Here is a 21126-nt window from a genome sequence, read left to right on the forward strand (position 1 = left end):
GTCATACGTGTTAAATCTGTATTTACTTCTACCTCCATCCACGTGAATGAACAGCCACGGGTTCTCCCTGCGCCTCCATCTCTGATTCAACAACACAAGGCTCATTCTTGGTTTTTCCCTTTTCGTATTTGCGGCTCTCTTCTCTGACAGTGTTCCTTGGCTTGTAGCTGCATCCCTCCAATCTCTGTGTCCACCTTCACGTGGCCTTCCTTTCTCTGGATGCCTCTTTCTGTGTCTTAGAAGGATGCTGTCATTGGGTGCAGGGCCCACCCTAACCTAGTATGATCTCACCTCAATCCTTACCTTAATTGCGTCTTCAAAGAACCAATTTCCAGTTAAGGTCACGTTCTGAGGTTCCAGGCGAACAGGAGTTTTGGGGACACTCTTTAATGCAATACAGGATCAGTGTGGGGCTTGTCTTTGGTTCCCTACATCCACTGGCAGCTCTGACCACAGTGTCCTTCAGGCTGTTGCTCTTCGTCCAGTCTCACCCTGAGTAAGATGGTGGTGTTCACTCTCATTCTTGTGGCTCATCAGACACCGGGAGGATGCAGAAGCACATATGCATGCAGTTCTGGTCTCCAGTCCTGAGCTGTGCAAAAGTCTAATAGGTTCAGCTCCCTGTCCTTTATCCCAGCATAAAGGGATACTGGGATACTGACACTGAAGTCTAGCGTATCCGGTATGAACTCATTTTTGCTCTGTCCCTCTGTCCCCCACCAGCCAGGGCCACCTCCGAGCTCCTTTACTGTGTCAGAGCCATCTTTATTCTTAGGCTAAAATTCTTAGGGTCATCTGTGATGTAGCAATTTGAGAATTTATGGCAATGAAAGAGAAGCAACATGCCTTATAGTATGCTGATTGGGGAAGGAAATTATGGGGGCTACTTTCCTTTAAAGGTATATTCCCTTTGGGTAAATTATGAGTTAGCTCAGAGTTGCTAAATGTATTATTGTAAATCATTATATCGTTCACAGCTTCAGTTAAAATAATCAAAATTTTTGCTACTCTCCAAGTATTTAAAAACCAGGACCAGTAGCTATCACTAACTAGAGGGAAGGTCATTTATAGGGGGGAAAATAATAAGAAAAAAAGATAGTTTTTAAAAAAATGACATTTGATAAAGTAGAAGGGGGATAAAGGGCACGTTTTTCTTTAAAAATATACTGTTGTGGTGGTGGTGTGATTTTTCCCAATTTCTCATTTCTACATCGTCCTTTTGCATTTTGACACTGCATACTTGGTTTACATATGTTAGACTGTCCCTGGAAAATAAAATTGAATTCTTGTGGTCACACATTTCCACTGTACAGAAAAATGTGGCATTAATTTCAAAACTTCCAGTCTTAGTCAATGTGGATAGTTATTTTTGAACAAGGCAAGTAGATGAAGTGGTAACTGCAGATCCTGTTTACAAGCATACTGTATTCCAAGCCTCATACTCAGCTGAATATGTATATTCACCTCTGACCCTCACACTCCTTGGTCTCTGTGTCACCTGCAGATAAACTGACACTCAGCGAGGCTAAGTAAATTTACCCACGTCACTCAGTCATGTCAGTGGCAGAACAAGGATTCCATTTCTGGGTCTATGTTGCTGTGCCCCTAGCTACTTGACCATAAAACATTTACTGATTTTCGAAATAGAGACACAGATGTAGAGAACAAAGGTATGGACACCAAGGGGGGAAAGTGGCGGGGGGCGGGTGGTGGTGGAATGAATTGGGAGATTGGGATTGACAGATATACACTAATATGTATAAAGTGGATAACTAATAAGAACCTGCTGTATAAAAATATAAATTAAATAAAATTCAAAAAGTCAAAAACAAAGTGAGCTCATATATATAATGGAATATATATAATGGACTATTACTCAGCCATAAAAAAGAATGAAATATTGCCATTTGCAACAACATGGATGGACCCAGAGAATATCATACTAAGTGAAGTAAGTTAGGCAGAGAAAGACAAATATCATATGATATCACTTATATGTGGAATCTAAAAATTAATACAAATGAATCTATATACAGAAACAGACTCACAGACATGGAAAACAAACTTATAGTTACTGAAGGAGAAAGGAGGGGGCTAAATTAGGAGTATGGGATTAACAGATACAAACTACTGTACATAAAATAGATAAGCAACAAGGATTTACTCTACAGCACAGGGAACTATATTCAATATCTTATAATAACCTATAATGGAAAATAATCGGAAAAAAATATATAACTGTATCACTTTGTTGTACACCTAAAACTAACACAATATTGTAAATCAACTATATGTCAAAAAAAAATTTTTAAAGATTAAAAAAAAATATTTACTGATCTTCAAATCATAGTTTAACACTATCTTGCAGCCAAAAGCAACAAGGAGGAGCATCTTTCTTTCTCCTGCCAGCCAGTGGCTCAGCGCTCCTGGTCCAGCAAGCTGAGTGGGAGTGTGAGATCGGGGACCCGTCTCCTCAACTCCTCGTGCTTCTGGGACTGTATAGCTGATGCCCCCTCACATGTGAAAACAATCCCAGGGCAGGACAAAACCAGACTCCCACAAGTAAAGTCATAATAACAAACAAGGGCAGTGGGAGGAGATAGTCATAATGATAAAAGAAAATGTTCTATGCAGTATGCAGAGGAAGGACTTCATAACACAAAGAAACCATTTCGCCTTTTCAGGGATAAATTCAGACCCTAAGTTTAAAATATAGCTGAACTCAATGACAAGGTTTTAAAACAGACACACAAAACAGCTTTAATTTTTCTCCAAATAGTTCTGCTCAATGTAATTTTGACCAAGGTATTTGAATGGCATATTAAAAATGCTTCAGAGCTAAGGGTTTATTTCTTTTTTGATATGTAAGTTATTTTGATGAAGAGACAGAATCTAATTAAGCTAAACCCTTTAAGCACATTAAACAGTTCTATCTTCCTTCTCATTCTGCAAATATGCTCAAATCTGAAGGCTGGTCTCCTACAGAGTGTAATGTACTGTTGGTTTCTTTGAATACTACTTCATAATGTCACAATTTCCATAAAGAGCCAAAGGATATTTCTGAAGTCCATTGCAGGTAAGCAGAAAAATCACATGTGGGATTTCCCTCTGGCAATCCTGTTAGGGGACTTCATGGTAACATCTGTAAAAGGCATTAAGGTGGACAAAGACGTGAATTATTTTTTTGAACTCAAGAAATTCACTGCAGTTTTAACCTTGAGCAGAGGAGTGGCTGTGTCCATAATCTACCGTTAAATCCCTTCAGTTATTTCTAACCAGGGCTCCTAACGTCCGATCAGCTGAATTATAGGGCAGCAGAATTGTGGAATAACATCATCTGTGGTTTTAGGGTTTTCAGGGGAAGAAAGAGACAGCTCTACTAGAGTCAGGATTGTGGTGGCACTTTGTCAGTTACAGTCTGCTCTCTGTTCCTTTTCGACACTTGGCTCTAAATGGCTCTTCCACTGCTTGGAGCACAGGGAAAGCTCGGCTGGAGGAAAAGGCTTTGTTTGCTGCTTCCCTTCGGGCACACGGGGAGCCGGACAGAAGCTGCATTCAAGGCAACCTTTGCTCTCGCCAGGAATAGTCAAATAATTTACTTCTGTGGCAGGTTAATTGCCTTTCCCAAACTGAGCTACCGTCTGTGTGCCAGTGTCTGTTAAATGACCGCAGATGTCCTGTTAGCAGATGGGAGCGGAGCCCTGGGAAGCATGGCTGTGGAGGGACAAGGACGTGACATTTGAGTTCAGGAGAAATAGCTGTGCGAGTACAACCCAGGGATGTCCAGGACTGTGTGTTTACCGAACCCCTGCTAAGGCTCACATCCACAGTAAGAAGATGGCCTCCTTAGAGAGACACCAGCATGAACAGGAAAGTCAGAGAGTGACAGCTTGCTACAGCAGGTAGAGCCAACAGTGGGCGTTCCCTTGGCCGGCTGTTCCCAACTGGTCCATGTTACTTGGATATGAATCCATTAAAAATGACAGATTCTTGGGCCCTGTCATGGATTAAAAGGTGCCTCCCCTGGAAAAAGATATGTCCCTGTTGGAATATCTGGAGCCTGTGATTGTGACCTTATTGGAAAGAGTCTCTCTTTTGTTTAAACTTTTTCTTTTATATTGGAGTATAGTTGATTTGCAATGCTGTGTTAGTTGCAGGTATACAGCAAAGCGATTCAGTTATACATACACATGTATCCACTCTTTTTCAGGTTCTTTTCCCATGTAGGTCATTACAGAATATTGAACAGAGTTCCCTGTGCTGTACAGTAGGTCCTTGTAGATAATCTAGAGTCTCTTGCAGACGTAATCAAGGATCTTGAGATGAGACCATCCTGTACGGGTGGGCTCTACACCCAATGACAAGTGTCTTTTTTTTTTTTTTTTTTAATTTTTCAATTACATGTCTAGCTGGTATTATATTTCTTTCTTTCTTTTCTTTCTTTCTTTCTTTCTTTCTTTCTTTCTTTCTTTCTTTCTTTCCTTTCTTTCCTTTTCTTTCTTTCTACGACTGTGTTGGGTCTTCATTTCTGTGCGAGGGCTTTCTCCAGTTGCGGCAAGCGGAGGCCACTCCTCATCGCGGTGCGCGGGCCTCTCACTGTCGTGGCCTCTCTTGTTGCGGAGCTCAGGCTCCAGACGTGCGGGCTCAGTAGTTGTGGCTCACGGGCCCAGTTGCTCCGCGGCATGTGGAATCTTCCCAGACCAGGGCTCGAACCCGTGTTCCCTGCATTGACAGGCAGACCCTCAACCACTGCGCCACCAGGGAAGCCCACAAGTGTCTTTTTGAGGGAAGCGGCGGGGCAGAGACACGCAGAGAGAAGGAGGCCATGCGATGAGGGAGGCGGCCATGGGAGTGACGCAGCACAAGCCAAGGAACAGCCAGAGCACCGGAGGTGCACAGCGGCGAGCAAGATGCTGCTTTCCCTCTGGAGCCCCCGAGGGGCGTGGCCCTGCCCACAGCTGGTCCTCGGGTTTCTGGTCTCCATCTCTCCTGTGTACATTTCCATTCCTCGTCAGTCCTCCTTCCTAACATCTCCCTGGTCTCCTTCTGCCTCGGTGTCCCCGTGTCCATCGCCCTTCCGTTAGGCCTCCGTCACCTCCTGCGACCTCTGCACAGTCTCTGAGCGAGCCTCCCTCTTTTTAATGTCTCGTCTCGTTAATCCAGTCTTCACTCTGCTGCCAGAGCATCTTCAACACAAGTCACCTTCTTTCTTAAGACCTCTCAATGGTACCCTTCCCTTGGAGGAGGAGGTGAAATCTCCTCAGCAAAGGAGCGAACATTTTCCTGACCAGCCCTTTCTCCTCTTAGCCAGGCTCCCTCCCAGCGTTGCTGTGAGGCCCCGGGAGGCTTCCGGGAGGCAAAAGAAACAGGACAGCAGGCTTGGAGGTGGGGCAAGGCTCGAGCAGGGCGACAGGGGGCACGGTGGTACCTGGGAGACCAACCTTGGGACCACAGCGCTGGGCTGTGAGGAGAAGGCAGAGCAGTGGCCGAGCTGAGAGCCAAAGAGAGGTTCCGGGGCAGAGGGGGTGCAGCGGAGGGAAGAAAAGGGGACCTGGGGGGGGCGTGGCAGGGCCGAGAGGAGGCGGCAGGGAGGATGAGAGCTTCGCCGCTGCGCATCCTTCATGCAGACCCGACCCTCAGCTAAGGGGGGGGGGCCACGCGGACATTCCTACCCCACCTTCAGCGGCTTCCCTCCAGGGACCTTACGGTTCAGCCCTCCGATGGCCGAGAGCCCCTGGTCACTTTCTGCCCCGCTGGGCCCGGCTCATGGAAAAGGTGTGGATTGCAATGCCACCGCCTAATAGATGCTCCTCCTTCTTTAGTTCCTCAGAATTTGACTTCTCTATTTTTGACATTTTTCTGCTTTATTTTAAAAATCAACTCTTTACTTTTTTAGAGCAGTTTTAAGTTCACAGTAAAGTAGAGGGGAAGGTACAGAGATATTCCACAAACCCCTGTCCCCACGCAGGGTACAGCCTCTCCCGTTATCGACACCCCCAGCAGATGGTACACTTGTCACAACTGATGGACCCACAGTGACATCCTTATCTCCCAAAGACTGTAGTTCTCATTAGTGTTTATTTGGAGTAGATTCTGTAGGTTTGGAGAAATGTATGATGACGTGTATTCATCACAGTACCCTATGGGGTATTTTCACTGCCCTAAAAATCCCCTGTGCTGCACCTATTCATCCCCCATGCCTGCCCGCAAACCGCCCCCCCAACTCTCCCCCTCAACCCCTGGCAACCACTCTTTTTATTGTCTCTATAGTTTTGCCTTTTCCAGAATATTATACAGTTGAGATCATAAAGTATGGAGTCTTTTCAGATTGTCTTCTTTCACTTCGTAAGACACATTTAAGGTTCCTCCATGTCTTTTCATGGCTGGATAGCTCATTTCGTTTTAGTGCTGACTGATAATCCATTGTCTGGATGTACCACAGTTTACTTATCCATTCACCTACTAAAGGACATCTTGGTTGCTTCCAAAAAATTGCAGAGGAAAGAACACTTCCGAACTCATTCTATGAGGCCACCATTACCCTGATGCCAAAACCAGACAAAGATACCACACAAAAAAGAAAATTACAGGCCAGTATCACTGATGAACATGGATGCAAAAATCCTCAACAAAATACTAGCAAACCAAATCCAACAATACATTAAAGGATCATACACCATGATCAAGTGGGATTTACCCTAGGGATGCAAGGATTTTTCAGTAAATGCAAATCATTGTGATACACTATGTTAACAGATTGAAGAATAAAAACCATATGATCATCTCAATAGATGCAGAAAAAGCTTTTGATAAAATTCAACACCCATTTATGATAAAAAACTCTCCAGAAAGTGGGCATAGAGGGAACCTACCTCAACATAATAAAGGCCATATTTGACAAACCCATAGCTAACATCATACTCAATGGTGAAAAGCTTAAAGCATTTCTTCTAAGATCAGGAACAAGACAAGGATGCCCACGTTTTGGCAATTATGAATAAAGCTGCTGTAAACATCTGTGGGCAAGTTTTTGTGTGGACATAAATTTTCAACTCCTTTGGGTAAATGCCAAACGTGATGGCTGGATTGGGTGGTAAGAATATGTTTTGTAAGAGGTTAATTCTGTAAGAAACTGCCAAACTGTCTTCCAAAGTGGCTGCACCCTTGTGCATTCCCACCAGCAATGAATGAGCGTTCCTGTTGCTCCTCATCCTCGCCAGCATTTGGTGTTGTCAGTGTTCTGGATTTTGGCCATTCTATTAGGTGTGAAGTGGTGTCTCATTGTTTTAATTTGAATTTCTCTGATGACATATGATGTGGAGCATCTTTTCATATGCTTATTTGCCATCTGTCTGCTTTATTTTTCAGTACTTTGTTTATATTTTTGTTTCTACATGCTGGAGCTTGCTGCAGGGCTAGTTGGGACTGTGGGGATTTGTCACTCTTGATCTCAATGTTTCTTTCACTTACTGAGTGTTTAGTATGTGCAGGCACGGTGAGATGATCTACACTAATGAATTCATATGTTGTCCTCAAAATAGAGGATGCCTTTTCCTTTATTCAAGTCTTTTTTTTTTAATCTCCCTCAGTAGAATGTTAAATTGTTCTTTATGAAGTTCTTGTGTGCTTCTTGATATGTTTCTTCCTAGGTGTTTTCTAAGCACTTTACACATAATTATCAAAAGAAATTGTGAGATAGGCACTATTATTATCCCATTTTACAGAGAAGTAAATTACCTATCACACAATGGTGGGCAAAATTGGGACTTTAACTCAGTTAAGATTTTATGAGTCCTGAGCCCAAATGCTTGGTCATAAAACTGAATAGGTTTTTAAGAAAAGTAGATTGAGTCCTTGGACCTATTCACTGCAAATAAGAAAACAAAATTTTGAGCAGCTGCTTTGAGAATAAAATGGGGTCCTGGTGCAAGATCGTTAGCAAGATCGGTGGGATTCTCGGTGTCACTTAACTGACTTAATGAAATGACACGTTTCTAATTCTATGCTTCTTCCAATTGGTGAGACTCATCCTCACCTCTCCCGATCCAGTGACAGCCACAAGATCTATCTTGCCCAATTTAAATCAGGAAGAAGGAACGTGGATGTTTGTAAGTCTTTATTACAGTCTGTTAAGGAGCAAATAGGGAGAAGATGGAGAAATGGAGGAGGGAGGAGGGAGGCTGGAGAGAACAGAGACAGAGAGTCGGAGAGTGATAGAAAGAAGGGGACACACTGAGGAAGAATGTGGGGGAAACTGAGGCTTGATGGGTTTTAGATGAGAGTTAGAGACTGCATCCTGCCATTTCCCCGGGGCACGAGCTTCTGTGCGAAGCCGCCTGGGTATTGGAGTGTGTGGCCTCTGTGTGCTTCCCTCCCTGGAATCCCGAATCTCTAGTCCAGCCTCTAGAAGTCTGCAGGTGCCCTTTGTATAGGAGGAGTGTCAGCAGCCCACTTAAAACACGTCCTCGGGGCTGCAACCACAGGAACCAAATCAAGAACGCTTCAAAGACCGGAAGCAATCAAGCCACGGGCTGCACTCCCGTCCCCCACTGTTAGAGCGTAAGGCGAGCCCTGCAAGAGCGGTAGCTGCCAGGTGGCATCACTAATGAGAAGCTGGGCACATGCATTGGCACGCCCCGGTTACATAAATTAGAAATAAAATACATCAGTATTAATAATAACACAAACGATGCCGTCATGCTCGATAAAGACAAAAATTAACATTTTTATAACTCTTTGACGTGAAAAACAATAAACCTATTACAATCCGATTATTTGAAACTACTTGAAGTGACATATTATTTTTATGTATTATGTCCATTTTGTATAAGTGTAGGTTAAATACTATTGATACAAATGACTGTGACATTTAGCTTAATAGGTTTATGGTTTTTATCTGAATTGTTCCTAAACAAAATTGGCAGCATTTACTGGCAGCCCATCACACACGGTGGCTTCCTGGGAAAACATAATAGCTGGTTTTCATCGTCTGTGCCTGTTTGGGTCCTTGTGAAGTCAGTACATAGTCCTTTAGTGTCTCCTCTGTAGGCAGAAAGCCATGTGCCTTGCTCAGCACGCATTTGTTTTATACTGTTTACTTCTCTCTGAAACAGTGCTGACAGTTTTGCTTAAATAAATGAACATTCCCATTGCCACGTTCTCACGTGGCAGGAACAGTACGTGAATGTGAACAGTGGGTTCTCATAAACGAGGCTCCCCTGGAGTGAAGCATCATTACTGACAAGTCATTTGATTCTTCTCTTCATTGTTGTGCTGCTTCCTTCCCGTAATTCGATGCTACAACACCTATCAAATACAACGTGAGCAATACATGTCCCGATTGATACCGATTACCTGCAGTAAAGTCAGGATTCTCCAGCTGATGAATTTGACCTTTTCAACTAACTTTTCGTTTCGCCATGCTTCCTTTTATTATTATTTTTTAAATGGCTCAGATCTTAATCAATGGAACTGACATGTTAAACATCTCATGAGGTCTTTGCATTGCTGTTAACTGTTTTTTTTAAAAAATAAATTAATTAACTTAATTTATTTTAGCTGCGTTGGGTCTTCATCTCCGCGCGCAGGCTTTCTCCAGTTATGGAGAGCGGGGGCCACTCTTCGTTGCAGTGCGTGGGCTTCTCATTGCGGTGGCTTCTCTTGTTGTGGAGCACGGGCTCTAGGCGCGCGGGCTTCAGTAGTTGTGGCTCACGGGCTCTAGCGCACAGACTCAGTAGTTGTGGTGCACGGGCTTAGTTGCTCCGCAGCATGTGGGATCTTCCCAGACCAGGGCTTAAACTCGTGTCCCCTGCATTGGCAGGATTCTTAACCCCTGGGCCACCAGGGAAGTCCCCTGTTAACTGTTTTTAACAAAAGTTTGCCATTAATTCCATGAAGAAGGGGAGAGGACAGAAAGAGGAGAAGGAGAGGCATTTTATAATTTACCAGAGATCTTAGTATGATGGTTGTAAACCAGAAGCACTGACTAATTTTTTCTAGGTTGGGTGGGGGATTTGGAAATGGGATGTTGGTGGAAGAGGGACAGAGTACCTCCGCAAGTCATCTGGGTGTCAGGGGAGATGGGGGGCACCTTCCTTACAAGCTCTGTGTAAATCACTGACTGCTGGCAGCACCACATGCCTCGTGGTGAGAAGAGGGGTGGCGCCAGGATGCCACCTTGCACAGTCCGTGGATAATTGCAGAATATCCAACGAGTCTGGTTAATGCCAATGGTTATTCTGAGCTGCTTATGGTGGAGTTTTTGAGTAAATAGTTACACAATTTTCACTGCAAAGAAATGTTTTACCACAAAAACATTCTTTTCTAACAGTGCACAGAACACTTTAGGGTCAAATCAATAGACATGAATCAAAGCATTTACTGTGGCTCTACTAACTATTTGATCAAAATATTACTTTCTTTTCTTTGCATTTTTGTTTTATCATATTATGAAGTAAGTGGTTTTACAAGTTGGTTGTTCCATGAACCATCTTTTGCTGGTGTGTGTGTGTGTGTGTGTGTGTGTGTGTGTGTGTGTGTGTGTGTGTGTGTGTGTGTGTGTGTGTGTGTGTGTGTGTGTGTGTGTGTAGAGGAATGTATGCTTCCTTTTTCCAACCCTGCTCCTAGAGGAATTTCAACCTTTTAAAGGCATTAGATTTATGTTATTTTGGTTGTTATTTTGTTTCACTGGTGCAGGAATGCTTTTGACTGTGACAAGGCTGCAGCCATAATTTTTGCAGTCTTCTATTCCTTAGAGCTGGCATACTAGGACTTCAGCAGCTTTTAAAGTCACCTTCTGAGAATTGTGCTGCCTATGTTTTAGAAGTATCTATAGATGCTTCTAAGGCTTAGGTTTAATAGAACTTTTGAAAACCTACTATCATCCAAATATGCTAAGAACTGATGGTACAAAAATGAAAATGGTACCTCCTCTGTCTACCATCTAAACCTAAAGGGAAGACAAGAGATCCTCCAATAGCTGCAATCTAACCAGCTGCCAGCTATTGAGGAAATGCCTTCTGCACCAGCACATGGAATCCGTATAAAAACCTTACAAGGTGGTATTACTGTCCTCATTTGAGAGACGAGGAAACTGAATTGCAAAGAGGTAAAGAAATGGGAAAGGCAACATCAGGTTAAACACTTAGGTCGTGAGTCTGACCAACCCGTTCATATCCCAGGTTCCGAGGTCACACAGAGTGGATGAGCTTGAGCCCCTTGCTGCTGTGGCAGATGCTCTTGGTTGCTCCTGAATGCTGGGCCCCAAAAGATTAAGTCCACATTGTGAATATTACCTTATAAGGCCAAAGATGTGAATAAGCTGGGGATCTTGAGGGGATGAGTTCATCCCGGATTATGCGGTTCAGTGGGTGGAGCGTGATTTGGCCCCAGGCTTCCTGTTCCTGGAGGTTTCGTCCTGACTTTTCTCGTGTGATGGGGCCAGTGTTCACCAGCCCCATGACCTTCGCCTGGACCATTTCCGTAGCGGTGCGCCCTCTGTTGTCACCGTCTCCTGCTTTGGTTGGCATATAGTGTATATGTCCTTTCTGAGATACTATGAGGGTCTGGGAGGTGCAAAGGAAGGTGAAACAAAATGGGAATCAGAAGAGGTTGGTCCCAATCCCCTAGCAGGTAGCAACCCTTGGTTTTGTTCCACATCAGGTGGACCCAGCAGGTGTTAAAAGACGCTAAAAGGTTGAATGGATGAGTGAGAAATCCTGTTTCTGGTTCCCAACGAATAATAAAGCCCCATGTTCCTCATCAGTAAAACTAGAGCCCCTAGTCAGCCCCCTATAGCTGTGAGGACCTAATGAGAGAATGTTTGGCAAGAGGTGCTTCTGGCTACGCAAACATACGGCTGGGACTGTGGGAGATTTGGCGGTCTACTTCTTTGTGTGCTGTAAATGCACTGTCAATAATTATGGGGCAGAAACAATGCCTTGTGACCCCAAGGAGTTTTATGGAATGCAGTAGAAGGCTTTTGAAAATGCCACTGAGGGGAGGAGAAATCCTACCCCGCCAAAGGTTGGCCTGATTAAGCATTAAGAAAATTCCAAGTGCCTGAGAATGTTTAGTAGCAAAACACACATAACCTTCTTAAAACAGCCTACCAGCGGAACTTTGGAACTTAAGGGTCTGAAGGAGTGGCCCCGTGGAGTCTGAGCTGGTGCAGGGTGGCTGGACTAGGCCTGGCGGAGGGTGGGTCAGGGGGAGGGGACTGAGGCAGAGTACTGGGACCTGACGGGATTTACCGTTTTCAGGGCATCTGGGAATCACTGAAGGATGTGAGTGGGGACAGGGCGCAACCAGACCAGAGTTTAGAAAGCGGCTCTTGTGCCATGAGGAGGGAGATTAGTTGGGGAGAGACAAGGGGCAGAGACTGGTGTGGAAGGCGATTCTAACTTCCTGGCCGAAGGCCTCTGGGAGCACCCAGCACACAGGGGTGGTGGGAACAGGGAGCAGGGGGTGGATTAAAACTAATGAATGCAGGAAGGGAGGAGAAAAAAGGCATAGCCAAAATGGTAAAATTAGATACAAGTTAGGCTACTGAAAGAACAACACAATGTTATTATAGTGGAGAAGACCAGAAAACAGGGTTTTGACATATCTGTATACTAATGCATAAAGTCTGGGGAGACTTGAGGATTTAGAGTAATAAGGTAGATAAAATCTAAGGCTGAGACTAGGCTAAGGACACACTCAGGCCCTCTTCCAGGCTGCAGACGTCCTGCTGTGTCCTCACTTGGGGGAGGGGTGAAGGAGCTCTGTGGGGTCCCTTTTTTTTTGTCATAACAAAAAAAGTTTTATTAGAAGATGTGGGGTCCCTTTTATAGGACACCAATCCCATTCACAAGGGCTCCACCCTCATGACCTAATCACCTCCCAAACCCCCCCGCCCCCCCCAACACCATCACTTGGGGCTTAGAATTTCAACATATGAATTTTGCAGGGACACAACCATTAAGACCGTAAGTGAGATTGCATACCACAGTATCTTAAAAATCATCCTTCCACCCAAACTTGCCAGGTTTCTGCTCTTACGTATCCTGTACTTGGCTCCGGGTACATGGGACAGAGCGAGGTCTGATAACGCTAAGGTACCTGCAGAGGCCCACACACCTGGTGAGAGCCCAGGTCCACCCAACTTTACAGCGTGCACGTGTCCTACCGTGCACGAGGCCCCCAACTCACAGAGGGGGAAACATGAGATAAACTAGATTACTAAAAACCATGCAACGCATACACCTATCTATGATAATTTTGAAGAGTGTATCACTTGGTTCCCTATAGTTCTCAAATATTTTCAAGTGTTTCTCAAGTCAGATTCCAAAATACGTGGAAGGAAGCTGCTTCTGACATCTTCCTGTTAGTTTCAATTTTATTTCAGACTTTTTACAGTTATACAACATGAAAAAGCATTAAATACCTCTATTTTCTTATTTACATGGTGTAAAATTTTTAATAACAAAAGTTTCTTATCATAAAAGATGATGTTATGTACAGCAGAAACACTGCTCATGATCAGCAATTCAATGATTTAACATAAGGTGTGCTCTATTTCATGATTTTTCACCGTACAAGAAAATCTCTAATTCAGTTTGTCTAAATGCAACAACTACCCAGTTGCCTTCACTTTTATGAGCTACACTCCTTCCTATTTTATTCGAAATAGACTCTGGAAGAGGGCTGTGAAGATCAGAGCCTTCATGTGCATTTTCCCATGTCCGCCAGGAAACACGTGGTTGCTTGTTCTTTTAATTGTCTTAAGATCGATTATCTTCAATGACAATAGTTCTTCTAGAATACGGTTCAAGTTCTACAAATATATATTGAAATTCATATTCGCCACTTTCCGGGTTCTGGAAAAAAAAAAAAGAGTGTCAAGGTGTTGCCCTGCTTTTTGGCGCTTTACGTTGAGTCTGCGTGCAAGAAACCCCATCCCCACACGATCTCACCTCTTTCACTTCAAGATGCACGGTTCCTTGCTTCCCGGGCTCGGAGCCCTGGATGTAGAATTTCACACGCATGTGTTTCAGCCCATCTTTTACGTATTCAATAAAACTGTCAAGACAATGAAAACGCACAAGCCTGAATTCCTCCCACTTAAACATCACCCCAAGCTCTCGAATCCAAGCCGCCTGCAGTACCTGACGTGCTGCCTTCTGCCACGTCTCGTCATCTCCCCGTAGCCTTTAACGGGCTCGCCGAAGACACTTAGGACCTGCAGAGTAAGGTGATGCTTCCTCAGTCAGGGCTATTTTTTTAAGCTTCCTAGGGAAATATTTTCTGACAAACTGAGTGATTTATTTTAGAAAAAAAAATAAGCCTGGGACTCTTTCAAAATGATATCTCCCATGATAAGAAAAGTGGGAAAAGAGTTATTATGCAAAAATCATCCCGTAATTAACACTCAAACTTTTCATGCACAGAGAGTGAAATAGGTAACTTTATGGTGTTACTTGTAGTTTCAGAACAGTTAGGCTGAAGTGGAGCTGTTTCCACTCCCCTTTTACAAAAAGAAACACGATGTAACAAAGTGTTCAAATATTTAAATGTCTGAATAGTTTTAGTGAAATTTACCCAATGGGGTCTAATACTAAAAGCTATGAGATCAAAATAATTTTTTGGTCATTAAATACACAAATAAAAACAAGTAATGATTTATTTAAAACAAACCGGATCTAGAGGTAGGAATCCATTATTCCTAATGGGAAAACTCACAATGAAGTGGAAATGTAATTTTTACTGAATTTAAAATGCAAATACTTTGGAACCTTTTCAAAAAAATAGAAATTTGATATCAAACTAAAAAAATATTGCTTCAACTCTGAAAATTTTTCTTATTTGGTCTGTTGGGCATCTTCAGTATCAAAATTTTCAGGCACATATACAGACTAATTTGTAAGATGAGACATATTTAAGAACTGTGTAGCTGAAATGATTGTTCAAACAACTTAATAGATTAAACATGTCTGTATCAAAACATAAGTATTTTCTATTTTTCAACCAAGCAAAGTGCCCAGCAAACAATAGGCCCCTAATAAATGCTGACAAAATCGAATTGTTGAAGTTTAATTATTCTTCGTAGAGCTCTTTTAGGCGGCAAATTAAGTTATGACCTTAATAATATCTCGCTCTTTGTGTTTATTCTGTGAAGTTCTGTTTTGTTCAAAAGGCTGAAGATCTATGAAAGGCCGAGTTTGGGAATAACACAGCAACTCTTCATCTCTTCTTAGAGATGCACCCTAACATTTAATTATGCAACTGCTCATGTTTAGTTTTGTACTCTGTAAAGGGTTTCTTGTTAGGTATAATTAGGACTCCCAGTAACTCTAATGGGAACCTCCTTTACTCCCTGCTGAGTTTCAACTCAGAGGGACACCTCCCCCTCTGCCTTCTCCTCCGCAGTTCTCAGACTGCCCCGAGTCCAGTAAAAAGATGCCAGAGGCCGTTAGCTCCTGCCGTTTCCGCCCTGACATGATTAGAGACACTCATGGAGCATTTGGAGGTGGTGCCCCAGGGAAACCCAGGGCAGGGCATGGACGCTGAGAGGATCTGCGGGTTCGAAAGCTTCCCCTCCCCAGGGACCTCACATTCTGTTTCTCTGACATTCCTCCTGGGTCTGTGTGAGAAACAGCCCTGATATTTATGATGCTACCTGCCATTTTCTTTCAAAGTACAAGAATTAAGATGTCAATGAATAAGATGTTTCAGTGCCAAAGTTTTCCACCCAGGAGTAAAATCTGGTACCGCACGGGCTACACTGCCTTTCTGTCTGTGACTGGAAAGCCATATGAAAAGCTTCCTCTGGACAGGATCCGTAAAAGAATCGAGGCGGCTTTTCCACATCTGCATCTTCCAGGGCGTGGCTCAGGCAGGCTGTGCTTAAGAGCCTAAGATGTGGAATCACCCAAACTGGGATTGAGGTTCTGGCTCTCCCTCTCACGGGTTCAGTCATCTTAGTTGAGTTACTTAATCTCTTTAAATGTCAGTTTCCTTCTGCAAACAGGATAATAGTAGCACCCAACACAAGTGGTTCTTGTGAGACTGAATAAAGACGATGTGCTCAAACACTGAGCAGCTCAGAGTGCTTGGTGCATAATATGCTCTCAATAAGCATCAACAGTTACTATTATGATCACAAGATTATGAATCAGGGTTTTAAAAAGACGAGTGATTTTAATACTCTGGTATATTCTAAGCATTTATTATTGATGACAACTAGTAAAACGACTCTCTTGTACCGTTAGGATGGAAACACCCCCGCATGGACCTTTGGGTGCTACTCGTAATGAAAGCATTTCAAGTACAAAGAGCTAATAACATAATCACAATCCAACCATTATGATTTTATTATTATATGAATTCATTAGTCTCAGAACTAGCACATGACTTCTGCCTGCCCCTCCCCACCACAACATTCTTCTCCCTGTTATCAGAGTCTGTGTAACTCAATCTTGAGAACTAACCTCGGGATGTAATCTGCATTTTTCTAGGGCTTTCCCATATATCTTATTAGGACTGGATGAAGAAAAAAGTTCTCTGAAGATCGTGTAAAACAAGCCACCTGAAAATCAAAGAAAAAGCTCAAGCAGAGCAAGAGCGAGACAAACGGAAAGTGAAAAAGATATTCAGGGGTTTTATACTTGCTGTGTTTTCAACCTGTAATGGTGATTCCAATAAGCACCACTATTAAATAGGTAAAATCTCTTCCAGCTTCTTTCACTGTAAAGAGAAAACACCACTGGTTACACATGTGCCGGACATGAGCAGGGATGCTTCTGGCTTCAGGATCTCTAGCAGGTGAGACGTGGGCTCAGGACCTAATGGGGTTGGTACATGTTCTGGAGCAGCTGTTGTCAAATCTCTCTGTGAATCAGGACCACCTGAAGAAACTTTCTGAAAGAACCACAGCAGGATTCTGGGAGCAGGGCTTAGGAACCGATTCTTTACTTTAGGTAGCATTATGATTTTAATGCCTCCTTACTGTCTAAGATGAGGAAACCCTTTGAACGAGTGATCCAGTCCCTCTAAGTGGAAACAACAGTCCTTGATTAGGCACCACTGGATACGGTCTGCTGTTCACACATTAAGAGACGTCCTGGCTTTGTCAGCTGCAGTCAAAGGGATCAAAACGGGCCTCGGCCCTCAACAGTCAGTGACCTTCCCAGCCTGCCACCCTGCTGCCTGTGAAACAACACAACAGGATTTTGCTTGGCCAGGCAGATTTGTGAATCGAACTGCTTTAGAAAATGAAGAACCTGCACAGAACCTGCACAGATACTGCACTTTTTTTTTTTTTTAAACCCATCTCATTCTATTCTCTACCAAGGTCACAAAACACACTTAATAAGCATTAACTGCCAGCTGTGAGCCCGGCGGCACGCTGAGAACACGACACCGAGCGCGGTGGTCAGGAGCCGCGATGTTCCCCGTGACCCAAATCAGGCCTTTGCCCCAACACCTTTGCTCCCGATTCCCGCCCGGCACACTCACCGCTGCTTCGCTTAGGCTCTCGGGAAGGCTCTTCCCCGTTTATTCAACCATAAACACTGACTCTATGTGCTACGTGCAAAGCCCGCGCCGAGTATCACTCATAGCCCACGCATTCGCGAAGTTTGTTTAAGCGTCATGTTATAGCTGTCTTCAGTAGAAGCTGCTCATCGTCTACCTTCCGCTTCTTGACCCTTTCAGACCGTATACTTTCACACAAAACCCCTCCTGCCATCTGTCTCTGCAATGAGGGGTGCTGTGGTGACCACCCACGTGCTCCCCGCAGGACCAGGGCTCCCGTTCCCCAGGCTGGGGGAGCCGACGTGGCTGCTGGCTGGCGGAATCCCTGCATCCAAGGCCCTGGCCCTCCCCACACCCGGTGCCTGGATGGTGCCCAAGCCCCACACCTTGAGATGAGAGGACTGCAAGGGCCAGCCCAGCCCCCGCGCTCCTGCAGGACCGGCGGAGGCCCTATCGCAAACGCCCCGCGCTTCAGCTTCTCCCTCTGCCCAGCCCAGCCTCCCTCCGCCCCACGGGAGGCCCCCAAACCTCCTGCCCGCAGACCCCACTGAGTCTGCTTCCCTGGAACTCGCCCTACGACGGGGCTACAGGAGTGGTCCTAGGAAGCAGCTCCAAACTGGGATTTTGGAGCTGGATCACTGGCCACCGGCTGGCCTCGAGGACTCGTCCCTGGTGGCAGCAGGAGCTGAGAGGCCCGGCAGGGAGTGGTCGCACGACTGTCGCGGCTCTCACCGATGGTGGCCTGGAGCACTGGTGGGACGGAATGCACTGATGGGTGTCGTGTTTTGGGAATTTAGGGGGAATAAGCAATGATAAGGACTCGGACTGATGGCTGTGGTAGGGGGCTGCCAATGCACTGGAGAAAGGCAGTGAGAGGACGAGGTGACTGATCACCAACGAAGGTCAAGTGTGAAAGTCAGGCGCCTCCTCGACAGCAAAACAGGAGACTCCTTTGTTGCACCCAGAGGGCAGAAAAAGCTGAGGGCCAGGCCCAGGGCAAAAGAGTAGCAGGGAGGCTGGACTCTCACCCCAGCAGGTCTCTTGTGCCCAAGGCCAAGGTCGTGACTTGGGAGGAGAGGGAGCCTGCAGCTTGGCAGGGGGGTATCAAGGCTGACGCACTCCAGAATCTTGAGTCCGCAGGTTCTCCTGAACCCTCCGGCGTGAAGCAGCAGCTCATGCCTCCCAGTTCAAGGCTAGCTCTTCTTCCTCCTTGAAGACCTGGCGGGGGCTTCCATCTAGCGAGACATGTGCTCTGGCCAGGTTACAACGTAACTGGGAGGAAAGAGGAAACGGGCCATCCCCAAAGGGGCTGGAAGCCCCACCAGCAGAGCCGGCTGTATCCTAAGGGCAGCGTGAAGGGTCACAGAATACAGAACCGGACAAGTGAGAGCTGATCAACAGGGGCAGTACTCTCCTCCGATCAAAAACTCAAGTCTGACAAGCAGCCTGGGAGCTGGTGCACGGCTAGGTTCACTCTTGGAAAGACGGAGAGAGCGTGGTCCACATTAAGTGAAGTAAAAATGACAGAACTGCCATGGCAAACTGTGGGCACGCTAGAGTGGGTATTATACACCGAGGGCAAAATCCACCAGCCGGCTGTCCTGTAGGAGGGCCTGGAAAACACTTCACATCATTACAGAACAAGGCGCCCTGACAGCCATGGGGACGGCAATGGCACTGTAGCCAGGTGGGAGCAACCATGATAATGAATGGCTCAATTTCTGGACATGAATCAGCCTTCAGACCTGGAATCCATTTACCGAAGGAAGGCCGGCCTCTATACTGAGCAAGTATATGTGATTCCCCTGGTCCTTCACCAGAGCGCTACGGCCATTCACTTGGTGACTGTATGCTGGAAAAGGGGGACACCCAAACACTTCAAGGTCTGCTGGACAGTGTCTGAGCTGACATCAATACCGCAAGGAATCATTATGGTCCCTCTGTTATGTACATACGGTGGCTTTGTAATAAAAAGCCTGGCTTGTAAGAGGTTCACAGCTGGGTCCATGGACTTACCTGGCAGTCATTTCTCTGATTCCCAACATATAACTGGAATGGACATACTCAGTAATTGCCAACAACAGGCCCTACTTTAGTTCCCTTGAGGCAGGTTAAAAGCTACCATAATGGGTTAAGTCCAATGGAAGCCTGTGAAACTTCCTCCTACTGACCAAAATAGTAAATGAAAAGCAGTATCACATCTAAGGGGGAATGCCAGAGACAGTGCTATTCTGAAAGACTAAAGATACAGGAGTGGTTGTCCTGGATATCAGAAAACTGAGACTGGGAAAATCTGCATTCAATTTTTAGTTGCGTGAAGTTGGGGAAATATGCCTTACACATACTAATGAGTACTAATGTCTGTCTCACACAGTAAATTTGAGGCTCAAATGAGATGAACGAACATCTGGGAAATCTACTTGTTTATTATAAAGTACTAAACAATGGCTAAGTTTTATATAGCTGTCACCAAACTAATAAAAGTTGAGAAAAATTTTATAGACATAATTCAGCAAAGTTATATCAAAACCAACTTTCAAATCTGAGTTCAGATCTGTGAAGAAAATTGTGGGCCTGTATTCTCTGGTTCTAAACTGTGTTTAACGGTTCTACCTTTTAATTTGTGTCAACTGTTTATTCTTAGCACTGAACTTGTGTAAAAGGGCACTGGCAGCTCTGGTCACGTTTGCTGAAAGACTGATCGTTACAGGGACTTCCCTTTTACCTTTCTGTGACGTTGAGATGGCGGTTTCCCCGCTCTGACTTCTGTGCGCAGATACTTGTTTGCCGCCGTCCTCCTTCGCTCTCTGCGGGCTCTGTCCTTGCGTCCAGATGGTTTTCTGGGTGACTCCCAAAATACACCTAGGTCGCACCGTTCTCTTCTGCTCTTGCGGCCCCCATCTCCAATTGGGCTCAGTCTTCAAGCAAGCTTTGTTAAGTACAAAGTGTGCCAGAAACAACCGCTTCCCCGAGGACCTGTGCAGCTTCTCCGTACACCGTACAGCTCGTAGGAAAGTACAAATCATGTTCCCGGAAAGCCGCTCCGCTTAGGGAAGATGCCAGCTGTGACAAGCAAACCTTCACTACCCACCACACACCCAGCCGAACACGGACTCCAGTCCTCGCGTTCACACCGGTAATTCTGCACGGCGTGTTCGGAAAAAACGCTGGCTCCAGCAGCGTAAATCAAGACAGAAAGTCTCCCGAAAAGAGTTGATGTCCTCCTTCCCTTCTCTTCGGCCCTCTTTTTACTGGAATTAAAGTCGTTTGATTACTTTCTACGCAGACATTCACCCCGTCCCCACCAGGCCTTTGCAAAGCAACCGGGGAAACCCCTAGGAGTCCTGGGAATAGTAGTTTGAGGGCGTCTCTTCTCCCAGAGTTGCCGCAGCGGGGAAGGAATAAGGACTACATCTCCCACAGTGCAAGGCGGCCAGAGCGCGCGCTGACCTCTCGCCGCCTCCCAGACTCCCTTGCGCGGGCCCCTGCGCACGCGCCGCAGTACCTGGCGCGACAAGAAGGCGGGGCCGTGTTGGTGGTGGGCGGGGTTTGTGCCCCTGGCGCTGTGTAATTCAAAAAGAACTTGCAGAAGTCAAGTTAGCAATTATAAAC

The 21126-nt window shown here is 45.2% G+C and overlaps 1 protein-coding gene across 2 annotated transcripts; it reads right to left on the reverse strand.

Annotated features, from left to right (window-relative positions):
- Positions 1–13364: 13364 nt before the first annotated feature.
- On the reverse strand, positions 13365–20856 carry TIMM21 (translocase of inner mitochondrial membrane 21). Of its 2 annotated transcripts, XM_007189951.3 has the most exons (6): positions 20240–20854; positions 16663–16725; positions 16470–16567; positions 14148–14221; positions 13956–14061; positions 13365–13859 (listed from the first exon to the last, which is right to left on the reverse strand). In XM_007189951.3, exons 1-6 carry the CDS (start codon positions 20538–20540, stop codon positions 13764–13766), a joined length of 738 nt encoding a protein of 245 aa, XP_007190013.2. In that variant the 5' UTR covers positions 20541–20854; the 3' UTR covers positions 13365–13763. The 2 variants fall into 2 exon arrangements, with proteins under 2 accessions (XP_007190013.2, XP_028024286.1); XM_028168485.2 differs by lacking the exon at positions 16663–16725 and having other exon boundaries at positions 20240–20856.
- Positions 20857–21126: the final 270 nt, after the last annotated feature.

This window comes from Balaenoptera acutorostrata, chromosome 13, assembly GCF_949987535.1.
Source record: "Balaenoptera acutorostrata chromosome 13, mBalAcu1.1, whole genome shotgun sequence".
NCBI classification, from domain to species: domain Eukaryota; kingdom Metazoa; phylum Chordata; class Mammalia; order Artiodactyla; family Balaenopteridae; genus Balaenoptera; species Balaenoptera acutorostrata.

Coding starts and splice junctions, on each gene's coding strand:
- TIMM21 (XM_007189951.3), bottom strand. CDS start 20,540: ATGATTTGTACTTTCCTACGAGCTGTACGGTGTACGGAGAAGCTGCAC. Junction 16,726..20,239: donor CATCTCAACGTCACAGAAAG/GTAAAAGGGAAG, acceptor TTCTCTTTACAG/TGAAAGAAGCTGGAAGAGAT. Junction 13,860..13,955: donor TGCATCTTGAAGTGAAAGAG/GTGAGATCGTGT, acceptor TTTTTTTTCCAG/AACCCGGAAAGTGGCGAATA.